The 16,711-nt window shown below is 40.2% G+C and overlaps 1 protein-coding gene across 4 annotated transcripts in view; it reads right to left on the bottom strand.

The window, feature by feature from the left end:
* uvssa (UV-stimulated scaffold protein A) overlaps window positions 1–16,711 on the bottom strand; it is a 108,896-nt gene that overhangs the window by 67,534 nt on the left and 24,651 nt on the right. For all 4 annotated transcript variants that reach the window (XM_078413711.1, XM_078413763.1, XM_078413839.1 and 1 more), the window contains 2 exons: window positions 10,982–11,093; window positions 4,946–5,105 (listed from right to left, as the gene is read on the bottom strand). In XM_078413711.1, coding sequence (XP_078269837.1) covers window positions 4,946–5,105; window positions 10,982–11,093 — 272 coding nt within the window. The remainder of the gene's footprint in view (window positions 1–4,945; window positions 5,106–10,981; window positions 11,094–16,711) is intronic.

Below are 16,711 nucleotides of genomic sequence, written 5' to 3'. Positions count from 1 at the left end.
GGTACAGGACCCCAAAAAAGGGAGTTTATGGAGTGCCTCCGAGATGGATTATTAGAGCAGCTTGTACTGGAGCCTACCAGGGAGAAGGCAATTCTGGATTTAGCGTTGTTTAATGAACCGGATTTGATAAGTGAACTCAAGGTAAAGGAACCATGAGGAGGTAGTGAGCATAATATGATAAGTTTTAATCTACAACTTGAGAGGGAGAAGGTAAAATCAGAAGTGTCAGTACTACAGTTAAGCAAAGGGGACTATAGAGGCATGAGGGAGGAGCTGGCCAAAGTTGACTGGACAGAGATGATGGTGGAACAACAATGGCAGGTATTTCTGGGAATAATACAGAAGGTGCAGGATCAGTTCATTCCAAAGAGGAAGAAAGATTCTAAGGGGAGTAAGAGGCGACCGTGGCTGACAAGGGAAGTCAAGGACAGTATAAAAATAAAAGAGAAGTATAACATAGCAAAGAAGAGCAGGAAGCCAGAGGATTGGGAAACTTTCAAAGAGCAACAGAAGATAACTAAAAAGGCAATTCGAGAAGAAAAGATGAGGTACGAAGGTAAGCAAGCCAAGAATATAAAGGAGGACGGTAATAGCGTCTTTAGGTATGTGAAGAGGAAAAAAATAGTTAAGACAAATGTGGGTCCCTTGAAGACAGAAACAGGTGAATTTATTATGGGGAAAAAGGAAATGGCAGACGAGTTGAACAGGTACTTTGGATCTGTCTTCACTAAGGAAGACACAAACAAGTTCCTAGACGTGCTAGCGGCCAGAGGACCAAGGGTTACGGAGGAACTGAAGGAAATTCACATTAGGCAGGAAATGGTGTTGGGTAGACTGATGAGACTGAAGGCTGATAAATCCCCAGGGCCTGATGGTCTGCATCCCAGGGTACTTAAGGAGGTGGCTCTAGAAATCATGGACGCATGGGTGATCATTTTTCAATGTTCTATAGATTCAGGATCAGTTCCTGTGGATTGGAGGGAAGTTAATGTTATCCCACTTTTTAAGAAGGGAGGGAGAGAAAACAAGGAATTATGGACCAGTTAGCCTGACATCAGTGGTGGGGAAGATGCTGGAGTCAATTATAAAAGATGAAATAGCGGCACATTTGGATAGCAGTAACAGGATCGGTCCGAGTCAGCATGGATTTACGAAGGGGAAATCATGCTTGACTAATCTTCTGGAATTTTTTGAGGATGTAACTAGGAAAATGGACAAAGGAGAGCCAATGGATGTAGTGTACCTGGACTTTCAGAAAACCTTTGATAAGGTCCCACATAGGAGATTTGTGGGCAAAATTAGAGCACATGGTATTGGGGGTAGAGTACTGACATGGATAGAAAATTGGTTGGCAGACAGAAAACAAAGAGTAAGGATTCACGGATCCCTTTCAGAATGACAGGCAGTGACTAATGGGGTACCACAAGGCTCGGTGCTGGGACCGCAGCTATTTACAATATATATTAATGATTTAGATGAAGGAATTTAAAGTAACATGAGCAAATTTGCAGATGACAAAGTTGTGTGGCAGTGTGTACTATGAGGAGGATGCTATGAGGATGCAGGGTGACTTGGACAGGTTTGGTGAATGGGCAGATGCATGACAGATGCAGTTTAATGTGGATAAATGTGAGGTTATCAACTTTGGTGCAACAGGAAGGCAAATTATTATCTGAATGGTTAGGAAAAGGGGAAGTACAACGAAATCTGGGTGTCCTTGTACACCAGTCACTGAAAGTAAGCATGCAGGTACAGCAGGCAGTGAAGAAAGCTAATGGCATGTTGGTCTTCATAACAAGAGGAGTTGAGTATAGGAGCAAAGAGGTCCTTCTGCAGTTGTACAGGTCCCTGGTGAGACCGTACCTGGCGTATTGTGCGTAGTTTTGGTCTCCAAATTTGAGGAAGAACATTCTTGCTATTGAGGGAGTGCAGCGTAGGTTCACGAGATTAATTCCCGGGATGGCCCGACTGTCGTATGTTGAAAGAATGGAGCGACTGGGCTTGTATACATTGAAATTTCGAAGGATGAGAAGGGATCTTATTGAAACATATAAGATTATTAAGGGATTGGACAGGCTAGAGGCAGGAAACATGTTCCCGATGTTGGGGGAGTCAAGAACCAGGGGCCACAGTTTAAGAATAAGGGGTAGACCTTTTAGAACAGAGATGAGAAAAAACATTTTCACACAGAGAGGTGTGAATCTGTGGAATTCTCTACCTCAAATAACTAAAAACACAGTTCATCAATATTCACGGTTGCTGTGAATATTGCTGTGTAGTGTTCATGAGCCTGATAGTTCAATGGCTCAGTGGTGTTTTATTTATCACATGTGCAACTGCAGTTTTTTTTTGCATATTTACACCTGCAGGCGCCGCCATGTTGTAGCGCCATTTCCAGAATCCAAAGTCCAGAATGCATGCGTGCTTGGAGCACTTCCCGATTCAGCTAAGCCCCAGGCTCCTGCAGGGTCTTCCAACATGTCCTTCAACAGGATCGGCCCACATACCGATGTCCCTCTCCTCGTTCGGCACTTGACCTTGAAGGCGCTGGAGGCATTATCCCAGGCTCACACTGCTACCTTCCCCTGCTCCTCGCTTCCGACGTCTCTTGCGGCTCCCTCCCGGTACCGTGGGCACCTGTACCGTTGAGTCGTCCGGGCGGGTTCCCGGCTCCGCAGTCCGCCGAGCTTTCAAGTCCTCTGAGTGGGTTCCCAGTTCCACAGTTCACCGAGCCTTCGGGCATGTTCCCAGAGTTGCATGGAAGAAGTTGTCCTTGAATCTGGTGGCTCCTGTACCTTCTTCCCGATGGTAGGAGCAAAATGTGTGAGGGGTTTTGATAATATCGGCTGCCTTTTTGAGGCAATGCCTCCTAAAGATCCCTTTACATGGCAGAGAGGTCAGTACCTGCAAATGACAAAGCAGTGTCGACTTCTCTCTGTAATCTTCTTCATTCTTGGGTGATCAAGTTACCAAACCAGGTCATGGTGCAGTCAGTCAGTGTGTCCCTCTCTCTTTTACTCTACATCCCCTTCATAATAAAGGCCAACATCCCATTTAGCTTCATCTTTAGTCCTCACCTTCCACCCCATCAGCCAGCGTATCCAACAAATTATCCTCCAACATTTCCGTCACCTCTAACGGGAATCCCACTACTGGCCACATCTTCCTATCTCCTCCCCTCTCTGCTTTCCGCAGAGACCGTTCCATCCGTAACTCCCTGGTCCACTCGTCCCTTCCTACCCAAACCACCCCCTCCCCAGGCACTTTCCCCTACAACCGCAGGAGATGCAACACCTGTCCCTTTACCTCCCCCCTCGACTCCATCCAAGGACCCACCCAAACAGTCTTTCCAGGTGAGGCAGAGGTTCACCTGCACCTCCTCCAACCTCATCTATTGTAACCGCTGTTCCAGATGTCAACTTCTCTACATCGGCGAGACCAAACGCAGGCTCGGCAATCGTTTCGCTCAACACCTTCGCTCAGTCCGCCTTAACCAACCTGATCTCCCGGTGGGTGGCTGAACACTTCAACTCCCGCTCCCAGTCTGACCGTTCTGTTATGGGCCTCCTCCAGTGTCATAGTGAGGCCCACGGCAAATTGGAGGAACAGCACCTCATATTTCGCTTGGACAGCTTACAGCCCAGTGGTATGAACATTGACTTCTCCAACTTTAGATAGTTCCTCTGTCCCTCCCTTCCCCTCCCCCTTCCCAGTTCTCCCACTGTCTTCCTGTCTCCACCTATATCCTTTCTTTGTCCCGCCCCCCCTGACATCAGTCTGAAGAAGGGTCTCGACACCAAACGTCACCCATTCCTTCTCTCCAGAGATGCTGCCTGACCCGCTGAGTTACTCCAGCATTTTGTGTATACAATCAATCATTGCAGATACACCATATCCCAGCAAAAGCTTCTGGAGAGAAATGGGTAAAAAAAACCAGATAATTAAATTGTACAATGATGACGTAGGTTATTTTTCGTGCATATCAAAAGCTTCTATTCAGTCACAGCGGAGTTCATCAACTATGACTTTTTATTATTCTGTAGATATTGACATGCTATTTATATTATAATCTTGCTCATTGCAAATTCTGTTTATCTCCATATGCTTTATGCTTTCAATCTTGAATACATTTTTTAGCTACAGTTATTACTATAGCAACAGCTAGAAACAATCACTCAGTTAACAACTGCAATTGTAGGAAAACCAAGCTACAAATTTAAAAGTTTTTCTGCAATCTCATGTATTGAATGGTGTCCTTTGGAAAATGGCCATTAGGTTTGTCCTCATAACGGTCAATGCATTTCAAAGAAATGCCTTTTATGTGAAGTGTATTGAGGTGTGAAATGCTATACTGCATAAACATGTCCTTCTAATGTTCCTTCATTTTTGTTTAAAAATTTACCGCCCTCCATTTATCTGCATAATCATTTCTGGTGTGCTTTATCCAGGTGAATTCATAGATCAACATAAAACAAACTACTGAAAAGGTACAGCTGGGGACACAGAAGCAAACAGCGTAACGTGAGAAACTCTGCATCTTCTATGGCCTAATCATTATTAATAAGTGATTAATGGTGCATTGTGCAGAATGAAGGATGCAAGGTCATAGTAGATCACGGGTGTGAACAGCAGGCGAAAACAAGAAACTTGCCTATAAAATCAGCTTTACACTGATACTGTATCACCAACAGAGCAACACTCAGGAAAAAACTTATTATTGTAGAGTGCTGCTTCCTCTTTTTAATATTCTGGCATAAAGTTGATTTCTGTTGTGAAAGCAATATGAAACCAAGAGCTTTACCCCAATTATATCTCTGTTAAGGCCGTTATACTTTTGGGAAAAAGGTAGGTTAAAATGATCTTTAAGATCATGTTGTTCTTGATTTGGTCAAATTGATTCATGAGAAAATGTCTACAATAAACAAAATGAAATAGAAGCAGCTACCTGTCCATCTGCGAGGACAGCTGTTCTTTCCAGATTTTTAATGTTGCTGCAGCACATGTTGGGTCAAGTTCCTCGTCGTTCCTCCGCGCTGCTGAGGGTTCAGCAGATGGTGTTACTGTTTTCACTGCTTCCTTGGTCTTCTGTATCAGTGGCTCCAGTCCTGGAGTTACAGATAATACAAACCGCCTGCTTTAGATGTTGTTTACCAGAACATTAAAAAAATAATAATAATCACCAATGTCTTCAAAAATTATGTTGTACTCAAGTGCTATTATGTCCAGTTTGCTTGTACTTCAGATACAATTCTGATTCAATAACTACAATAAGTAACGGGAAATGCATAAAATATTAATTAAAAGTTAAAATCTGCTATCAAACCACAGTAGCAGGTAAACACCATTTCTCTAGAGCATTAAGATTTAAATATCCCGTCAATTAAGTCAGAGTTTTGGTTATCCTAATGGGGGTTCACTATAAGTTAAAATTATTCATTGGATAGCTACTGTGACATGGAAATTGTGCAGAAATTTGTAATAGAAGACAAAAACAGAAGGGCAGAATTTTTAAATACCAAAGTTGCTTGAGTGACGTTTAATAGTGTATTAAAGGATTTATTTCTTCAAACCCCTGATTAACTAAATAAATGTTCTGACAGAAAGGCTTAAAGACCTAGTAGCTACCAGTTTGAATTTCCAGACCTACAGCAAGCCAATCAATCGCAGCCAAAGCAGCGGTAGGATATTAAGCTTGCATTAAAATCACAAAGGAATAGGAAGAAATCTACGCTGCGTATTTAATCACAACTAGTCAATGCTTGCAGGAAAGAAAAGTGCTTGCAGGCTTAGATATTAGGGCCTGAAGATCAAGTGAATAACGTAACCACACAAGACAGCATACACTAGGCTAGTGCACAAACTACCATGTGGGCAAGATATCAGAAATATACATTTTCCTCTGAAATGGTACACTGATAGGGAGAAAAAAGTAGGAAATTTAAAAATGTAGTCGTTTTAACTAATAATAACTCAAATTAAATCATTTCAAGACACAAAACAGTTGTTAATACAAATGTTTATTTTCCAATACAGAAACAAAGAATAAAAGTATCTGAAGATGCAGGGTTTGATGTAGCCAACAGAGATTTCAGCAGGACGTTTGACAAGCTCAAAAAGGTATAGCCCATGGGACGCAAGGGAGAATGGCAAATGGGATCCAACATTGACTCAGCAGCAGGAAGGAAACAATAGTGGTTATCTGGTATTATTGTGACTAGAAGTTTTCAGATTATATAAAATTTGTCCGTGAGGAGAGGCGGGCATATAGACCAGCTACATATTTCCCAACAAACACACCATCCTAATTTGGAAGCGATCGATTAATCTAAATCCTGGCACTTTCTACTCTACAGCACCGTGGAGATACCCTCACCAGAAGACTACAGTGGTGCAAGGGACAGCCCGCCACCAACTTCAAGGGTAGGACAATAACACTCTTCTTACCAATGACACCCAGATCCTCCCCAAAAAAGGAAAACCCTATTTCCATTAAGAAGGATTAAAATCTGTGTAGCATGAAGTAATTAGATTAATTAAGGGGAGATGTAGAAGAGGCTTGTAACCCAAAAAGAGAGAGGGGTTTACAACTTCCAGCCTGTAAGAATAGTAGAGAGACAAAACCTCATGACACTTGACTAATACTTGAATGAGTGCTTGAAAATCATTTGACTGCAGTTCTCTGGAATAATTCTTAGCGGATAGGATTAGGCTGGTTTACTTTTTCTAGCTCAGGACAGAATGAACCAAAATGAACCTCAATGAACCAAAATGCCTCCTTCTGTGCCATAAACTTTCTGTATTGAGACTTTGTTGAAAATATTGTTTTGCTTCATTTTTAACTTTTAATTTTTCAGAGAGTCATAGTTATAAATGTGACCTCATTCTAAAACTATAAAACGCTGAAATCGTTTTGAAATTGCTCCGCATCACCCATTTGCCTGAAGCAATAACATGGATAGAGTTAAAAAGATTAATCAATAGCAGGAAATGGCAAGGCAGGGCCTGTGGCTCAAAGCTAGGCCACTGAATGCTGACATTATTGATTTTAGCAAGTTCACCAGGACTTGTAATTAAAATGTAAATTTGAGAAAGAGATTATGTCCTGACAGAAATCTTAGGATTAGGGAGAAGATAAAGCGCCTCAGTGGTGCAGAGAGAGAGAGAGAAGGAAGGTTTCCTCAGCTGTGTGGCTTTACCCTTACTTTAACAACATTGGATCTGCTCTGAAGTTTAATTGGCAAATTGTTGAGACAGATAATAGAAACTGCTGATAGAAGTTGAACCATGGAAAGCTCGTATGAACTCTAATGCTTCTGACTTTTAACTCTTTAGCCTCTGATATCTTTCAACTGAGCAACATAACATTTGCAGCAGTTTTTAACATGATAAGCAGAATGGGGATTGGTGGTGATGGTGCAAATAACATGTCACTGAATAATTTTAAAAAACAATTATTTTAATCCCGGAACTCTTTTTTGACAACCGTTGTCACTCTGTTTTAAAAGTCAACTGTGTTAAGAACATTATGCTGCACAAAGAAGGCTTTTCCCATCTAATTCACTTACTGGTTTCAATTTTTTTTACAACATAGGAGGCTGCCATTTGGCACATGGATTCAATGGCAGCTCTCAGAGCAATCATATCAGTCCTATTTCCCCCAGTTATTCTACTGTAATCTATTGTGTCTCACATGTCCATCAAATCCCCAATTCGCCAGCCACCCACCTGAACCAAGTGCAATTTGCAGAATCAATGAACCCATCAGTGTGTCTTTGGGATGCAAAATGCTTAAAGGGAGACAGAACCAAGTTGCACTGTGGGCAATTACACATCACCTCCATAGCGACCATCGATCATCCTCTGACACTAGTTCTGTTATCCCACTTTCTCATCCACTTCCTACACATTAGGGGCAATTTACAGAGGCCAAATAACCTGCAAATCCGCACATCTTTGGAATGCCCCTCCTGAGCCATGTGGGCGGCAGAAGCATCCTGGCATCTTTTCTATACGCTGGATGATGAAAACTGAACACAATACTCCAAGGGCATCCTCACCAACATCTTGTCCAACTGCAACATAACATCCCAACTTCTATACTCATTGGAAACACAAGAAACTGCAGATGCTGTAATTTTGAGCAAAACAATGTGCTGGAGGAACTCAAGCGGGTCAGTCAGCACCAAGGTAAGGAAAAAAATCAAAGTGCAAAACTTTGCATACATTCAGAGCTCTTGCCTATGGGCTGAGATTCTGTACTCAGTAAGCGGAGAATCCCACGATAAACCAATGTTTACAGCTTTACGGCTTGCATTGCACCACAACAAACAGTCTCGTGTCAAGATTTCAACATCTGCAGCCTCTTCTGTCTCCGGCTACTCATTTTTAACTTCACAAGCACCTTATTTCATCCAGCAAATTCAATTCAAAGATCATAACTTTGTACATGGACCACTAAATTATATGTAACGTCAGAAAATAATTTGATTCCATCATTAAGGTGCATGCCTCAATCATGTGTAATAATAATGGAAAGCTGACCTGCAATTTCTGTTCGCTATCCAATTACACTGTAAGAAGTTGTGTTACCATCTAGTGTCAGGCTGTCGTTTTTGTAATGGACCTTGAACCTTAAGCATTATAAGAGGCAAAAGATCTAAACTGTTTAAATTTCCTTGACAGCATGTCACAAAAGGTTTTTACACTCGTCTTTTCATGCCAGATTGTTAACAGTGGCTCAATGGTAGCACTCGTAGTGGTCATCAAACAATTCCAGGTTCAAGTTCTGCTGAGAACTAGAGTATAAAAACCTCTGGTGACATATCAATACAGTACTGAGGAAGTCCTGTGTTAACAGGGGTGCTATCTTTCAGATGAAAACTCTGTTGAATTTAAAAGACCCAAAGGTACTATACAGAAAAACGACATGGGTGTTATCACCAGTAACCTGTCCAATGTTTATTGATCAATCCCTTTTTAAAAAATAATTGAGTATCTGGCTATTATCAACTTGCAATACACAGAATAGGTGTTCATAAGTTCTAGGAGCAGAATTAGACCATTCTGCCCAATAAAATCTACCCTGCCATTCAATCATGGCTGATCTATCTTTCTCTCTCAACCCCATCTCCCCATAACACCCTTACTAATCAAGAATCTGTCAATCTCCGCCTTAAAAATATCCATTGACTTGGCCTCCACAGCCGTCTGCGGCAATGAATTCCACAGATTCACCACCCTTTGACTAACAGATTCATCTCCTTTCCTAAGGCATGTCCTTTTATTCTGAGGCTGTGGTCTCTGATACTAGACTCTCCAGGTGCTCGGAGCTATTTTCACTTTGGCTACCATGCACCCTGCTTTGGAAAAGTAACTGTTTATTTCTTCATAAAAGTAACTTCAAGAGCACTTCATTGACTGTGAACACTTGGGGATGTTCTGAAAGGATTGAGAAAGATTCAATTTAAATTAAAGTCTCTTCTATCAACATCTTCTTCAATCAATATCACAGGCAGATTAACTGATCATTATTACGTGACAGCTTGTGAGATCTAGTTACATGCAAATTGTTGTTGTATTTGCAACTCTGCAGCACAAAATGCTTACTTGAAATTTATAATTTTAATAATGCAGTGGTTTTTCAATTCCTGTACTTGATGTCAAGAACATTTAGAGTCAGGAGTCGGGTTCCTGAAGCCAAAATCTGGCAACTCCATCAAAATGTTAATTGGAAATTTACTTACTAAATTTCAGTTTTAAAAAAAATCATTGTAAAATTACAGAAAACCAAATGATAATCTAAGGATTTAAAAAAAATTATATAAAAATATGCAAAAGGCTTTTCATTCATAAAAGGATTAATTTAAATTATATAAGCAAGATTTGGTAAATTATTTTAGTATTATGACATGTTAATGTAGTGTCCAATTGTTTATATTCAGGCAAGTACAATGAAAATAGACAAAATGCTGGAGTAACTCAGCATCTCTGGAGAGTAGGAATGGGTGACGTTTTGGGTTGAGACCCTACTTCAGTCTGAGGGTCTGAAGAAGGGTCTCGACCTGAAACGCCACTCATTCCTTCTCTCCAGAGATGCTGCCTGTCCTGCTGAGTTACTCCAGCATGTTGTGTCTATCTTCGGTTTAAATCAGCATCTGCAGATCCTTCCTACACATGAAAAAATATTGAGAATCAAGAATGATTGCTCATTTAGCAACACCAAACCTTCTATTTCCTTCAAATAAACTAGTCGCTTTTCTGATTTCCAGCCAGTGTAAGCTGCCAGAAATAGATTTAGTGTCAAGATTGAGAGGATGGACTGATTCAGTTCAGTTAGGTGTGTAATATTATTGTATCTTGCTTCAACTGCCACATTCATGTCATGATCTCTTATAAATATTTGTTTGGCATGAATTTTGTGGAGTATACCCAGTTGAATTACACTCCTAATTTATACTAACATTTTTTTAAAAAACTGTTCCAGAATGGGTTGACAGTGCTAACATGAATTTACATTATCATAAACATTGATTGCTATGCCCTAACCATTAAACAAAGAGCAACATCACTATAATGTGATTGCACAATAGGTTATAGATTTGCTTATATCCATCCTATAAAGATAGTGCTGTGATTTTGTTTTTTAAATGGGAGGAAAGACTTGGATTTATACACCGGGAAGTACTGGAGTTAAGATTAGTGCTCAAGGTATGGTGAGCTTTGAAAAAGATGTGAAATGGGACAGGAAGCAAATTTAACTACATTCATGAGATAGAAAGTTATGAGATCCTTATTGGGGGAGAGAGGTTTATTTGTCAATTTACAAATAAGTGTTCGAATAACTCGGTGACAGCTTCTTCAGTCATCAGTGGACAGATTAAACACACAGCTGATCACCTTATTGCTTAATAACACAGGGTTTGTTTACTTAGCTGTGGGAGACTGTGCTGAGAAGTGGCAGCTAGCAGCTGCATCAACTCACCATACTCCTCCCGAAGGTGCTCCTGAATGTGCGACTCATAACCTTCCTTCTCGGGAACTTCAACAAAATCATCATCGTCGTCGTCGTCATCATCCTCATCGGTTGCTTTCATCTGTCGAAGCAAATCAAAAGAAAACCTGTCACTATCGCTGACCTGTGAAACATCCTAATTATACTCTTCGGAAATGACAGGAGCACTTAACTTTCTCAGTGAATAAATGACAGCAATCAATCAAGTCTGAATAACAATGAGCTGCGGACCTGAAAATTATTTTTGTATAGAATCTACCCAGAAATTTATGAAAGGTGAAACACAACCCAAGGTTTAGGGTATTACGGCTTTCAGCTTGCACATTGCACATCAAACACTAAACAGAATTTATGTTTTAATTTTCTGAAAGGTAAAGTAGGAGGGGGTCTTGTGCTTCAATGCATAACATATAACATATATTATATTAAAATATATTATTATATAGAGCATCTCTGCTAAACGCACAAAATGTCACTGTAATCAAGTGCCTCAAACGTAGTCTTCAGAAAATTGTAATTATCTTTCTAAATAATTATGTATTTAAGTCAGGTAAATTTGGTAGTAATCTGGAAAAAACATAAATACAAATCTCTCAAAAGAAATATTACATCTTCTTGTAAAGTTGGGGTTTGAGCGAGGTTGGGCACTGTTCTGTATTCCCCTCGTTTTATGTTTAAAAAAATGGGGTGTCAATTCCTAGTCGCCCATTTTGTGCTGCACCCAAGCTGAATTTATATCACTCCATGCACTGTCACCTTTAAACATCTCAAAGGTGTTAGATAGTGATTTACTTTTGAAAGCAGTGCTTTTTCTTATGGCGCTGAACAAGATTATACAGACACAGGGTCCCTGCTTCACGTGAATTAAATCAGAAAAACAATATTTTTTTTAATTCCAACCATGAGTATATTGATATTCCTCAGACAAAAAAATCTTACACCACTGTTGTATTCAAGATTGGATGAATGTAGCAGCAAATTCTAATTCAATTTTAAAGAAAATGATTATGTCACTGTTTACAGAAACATTTCCAATGTCCAATAAAAAATATGGTAAAAACACTAAAACATAACATTAGGAAATATATTTCTGAATGGGTCATAAAGGGATTGTTTAATTTTGCCTTATAATGCAAGAATAAGTTAAGAAAAAGGATCATTCTTTATGTTCAAGTGGTTGAAGAAATCTGCTTTCTTATACTTTTTGTTTTGTGTAAAATCTTAATAGAATCATAAAATACATTTTCCGTGGTCTAATTAATTTGGGAGGCAATCTCAATTATTTCCCACCCAGGAAATCAGCTTTGTCCTTAAATAAGTGTCTGTTACACTCTAAAAAATGATGTTATAAGGCATCCTTAGACAAGTGAACTCTAAACTTCATTTGTCATTCTGCAAGCTTGATGGCTATGCATTTAAAAACCCATTCTATCTTATAAACTAAAAATTAAATGTACTCAGCTGTGATAGTCGTCATTGCATCTGCTATTTATATGCTAATATCCTTTCTGGAAGGTCCTGCAAATTATAGCACTCCAGTAAGTCAGGTGCATCTAGCCTTAGGCTTCAACCGTGCAGCAAAAAAAAGCACAACATTTTGAAAGACTGTGGCAAAGACTTAAAATCACAATCAACTTAGATTGTTCAACTTCCCTTTAAAGTTGCTTTAAAGAGACACTGCTGACTGACAAATAATTAGCCAATAACAAATGAGAAGGAACATACAATCACAGTACACAAGGGAATGTTTTGGCAGTCAGGCAAAGCCAAGTGCTGGAAAGAATGCTGATGTCCAGATTAATGCATTTCTCTGAGCTGTTAAAGCATTTCTTTAACAAACTACTCACAAAATGTTTTACGGACTTGTTTCATGTTTTGTTTCAGCCAATGGTTACACTGTTTTAGAAATAGTTATTTTAGAATGCAAGTTAAGAGATTAGCCTGTAATTTACTTTGTAGTAATTTTATCAGGGAACAATGAAAGGTTCAGAAACTAACCAAAATGAGTCGGTATCAAGGCTTTTCTGATAATTGGATGGATGGGGAACTTGTTTTTTCAGTAACCCAGGAATAAATACATTGCAATTGTTCAGAGAAGGATCCCGTGGTGAGCTCGCCAAATGGATTCAAAATTAGGACATCGTGAGACCACATTTGGGAGTCAGATTTGGAGTTGTGTACAGATCTGGTAACCCAGTTGCAGTAAGATGTCAATGAGTTGGAAAGGGTGCGGAAGAGATTCAGCAGGAAGTTACCTTTGCTTGAGGGTTTGAATTATACAGAGAGATTGGATAGGCTGAGTGAGACATGTTTTCTTTGGAGCAGAGGAGGCTGAAGGGGACCTTATTGAGTTGTACAAGGTCATGAGGGGAATGGATAATGTGAAAATGCAATCTTTTTCTGAGGGTAGAGTGTTCTTAAAAACGAGAGGGTATAGGCGCAAGGTGAGTGGACAGAAATCAAAGAGGGACCTCAAGCAGCAATATTTTCATGCAGGCGATAATCGATATCTTAAATGAGTTGCCGGAGGAAGCAATGGAAATAGATCCAATTAAGACATTTAGACAGAAATATGGAAAAGACTGGAATGCTAAGGGGCCAAATGCAGGCAAAGGGTATTAGCCCAGTATGCCAACTTAGTTGGTATGGACAATGTGGGCCATAGGGTCAGTTCCTCTGCTGTGTGGTTCAATAACTCTATAGCATTTAGCATTCCTTATATTCATTTTTCATGTTTCTCTTCCTGTAAATTAAAATTTCATTCCCCAGTAGGGCATGAAAGCAAACCGATTATGGTGCTGGATTAATAAACCAGTGGAATTAGCAGAACAGATAAGAGTTCAAGACCCATCATGGTACTGAGTGAGTTTAACTTCTGTTTCTGGATTAAATACATTTGAAACTTTAGTCATTGAAGCATACAGCACATAAACAGACCTTTGGCCCAATTCATTCATGCCGACCAAGAAGCTCCAAACAAGCTGGTCCCATTTGCCCCCATATCCTTATAAACCCTTTCTATAGATTTTAGGCCCATCTTAACGTCGTCTCTTTGGTACTAATGGAACAGTTTCATTGAAATTGGTGTTATATTTTTTAAGTTATTCACATTTTAAAGTTTAAATCTATCTCCTAGGGAGGGAGGGGGGAGATAAGAGTGGGGTTGAGGGGGGGTGGAGGGGAAGGGGGTGGAGGGAGGGAGGTGGGAGGGAGGGAGGTGGGAGGGAGGGGGCGGGAGTGGAGGGAGGGGGAGTGGCAGGAGTGGAGGGGGCGGAATGGAGGGAAGGGGAGTGGAGAGAGGGGGAGTGGAGGGAGGGAGGGAGGGGGGAGGGGAGAGGTTGCTGCACCAATGCAGGAGAGGTTGGGCCCAACGGGTCCACTTTGTCTAGTAATTTTTAAAATGCGCCCACTCAGCATAAAAGCAGGCCAATTTGGCTCAATTTGGCCAGCTTTCAATCTATTAAAGATCACGAGGTATGAATTTGTTAAAGAAATATTGTAATAAATCAATGAAGTGATGAAGTTTAGTATTACAAGTTAAAGACTACATATTTCTTCTGATTTGCCTTTCATTGATCCGAATGGGATAAATAAATTATTTCCCAGGAGAAAGGTGCTTCTTCCTCCACAGAAGTTGCGTATTTGTGGAGTATTTTCAGCGTTTACATTTTACACCATTGAGGGATCTATGAAAATATTGAAGATGGTTGAAGTACTTGGAACCATGTAAGTAAATGGAAACACGATGGAGAATATCCCTTCCTGAACGTGCATCAGCTACATAGGAAAGAAACAAGGTCAGTTTCAGCTATTTCGACAGTTGAGATGTTCTGGAGAATGGAGTGGTCAACCACAAAAATACCTCAAATGAGTTGGATAAGTTATTACAGGATACTGCATCATTTTTACAGTGTAGGTCATCTGCAACTTCTGTTAAGTCATTTTGGTTGTCTGAACAGAAAAACCTTTTCAGTCAGAGAGTTGTAAATCTGTGGAATTCTCTGCCTCAGAAGGCAGTGGAGGCCAATTCTCTGGATGCTTTCAAGACAGAGCTAGATAGAGCTCTTAAAGATAGCGGAGTCAGGGAGTATGGGGAAAAGGCAGGAATGGGATACTGATTGTGAATGATCAGCCATGATCACATTGAATGGCGGGGCTGGTTCGAAGGGCCGAATGGCCTACTCCTGCACCTATTGTCTATAACAGGAAGGAAACAGACACAGAAAAATTGAAATTTTCAGTAACGATGGGTAGACTAGGGTGACCAACATAAAATTGCGAAGGTTACGAAAAACAGTAGTAATTGGAGATAATGGCTGAAGTGACTTTTTTTGAGAGAGGAATTAAAGGGTATGGGATAGGGACAAAAATTGGGTCACTGATGGCATTGTCCCAAATAAGTTAACAGAGAAAGAAGCATGAAAGTGGCTAGATCAGGGCAGGTGAACAGAGAGTGCAGCAGGTGGGTTTCATGAATGAGATCAGCTCTGCTGGCGATGAGAATCCTGGCCTGGGAAGAAGAGGTGGGGCCTGCAGAAGTAGCTGCTTTAAACATTTTAAATTTTAAAAAGAGAAAAGGTAATAATTTTGAACTGGATGAGGCAAATCACCTTGCTCCATCAAACTTACCAAATTATAAAGACATTAGTAATTAGAGTCAGAAAGGATGGAAACAGGTCCCAAGACCCAACTCATCAATGCCGACTGAGATGCCCCATCTAAGCTTGTCCCATCTGTCTACGTTTGGCCCATATTCTCTAAACCTATCCTATCCTTGTACCCATTCAATTTTATTATTCCACCAGCCTCAATTACTTTCTCTCCACAGATTTCCCTCCTGGGATAAATAAAGTTCTATCGTATCGTATTGCCTGACTGATTGAATATATCCAGTATTTTCTAATGAAAAAAAATCTAACCTGACTATCCTTATGGAATTTCAGTACAAGTTCCCAATTGAAAAGTAAATTCCTTCTACTCATATCAGGTTTCTCAGACAGGAATTTTTCTAGCAGATTGAGCAGCCATCAAAGTGCTCTTTCCCCTACCACCAGGTTGAGATAACAAGAATGGCTTGGAATACCCTTTGAATGATGCACGTCCTGGTTACTGATCAGGAATGATCCTAACATCACTCACAACCAAGGTAAGAATTGTATTGTTTGGTTAGATAGCAACATTGCTTAATTTATCTAGCACAGCTACATGAAGCTACTTATGGTCCCCAAAATAGATAATGTAAAGTGGGAATGTTATGAATAGGCAATATATGCATTACAAATTTTCCTTATTCTTAGATTATTTCTAAATGTATATCCTGAAGAAATCATTCTTGGCATAGCTTTTATTTCTAATACCACTGTAAAGGAATTACAAAGAATAAATTCTAGTTCGATGATGATTAGGAATACTGCATTCCCTTATTCAGAGGGAAGAAAAACATATAACATATAAGATAATTAGGGGATTGGACACATTAGAGGCAGGAAACATGTTCCCAATGTTGGGGGAGTCCAGAACAAGGGGCCACAGTTTAAGAATAAGGGGTAGGCCATTTAGAACGGAGATAAGGAAGAACTTTTTCAGTCAGAGAGTGGTGAAGGTGTGGAATTCTCTGCCTCAGAAGGCAGTGGAGGCCAGTTCGTTGGATGCTTTCAAGAGAGAGCTGGATAGAGCTCTTAAGGATAGCGGAGTGAGGGG

The sequence above is a fragment of the Rhinoraja longicauda genome, chromosome 1 (genome assembly GCF_053455715.1).
Source record: "Rhinoraja longicauda isolate Sanriku21f chromosome 1, sRhiLon1.1, whole genome shotgun sequence".
In the NCBI taxonomy this organism is placed as follows: domain Eukaryota; kingdom Metazoa; phylum Chordata; class Chondrichthyes; order Rajiformes; family Arhynchobatidae; genus Rhinoraja; species Rhinoraja longicauda.
The sequence above is the reverse complement of the archived record's forward strand: the minus strand, read 5'-3'. Positions and strand labels throughout refer to the sequence as shown.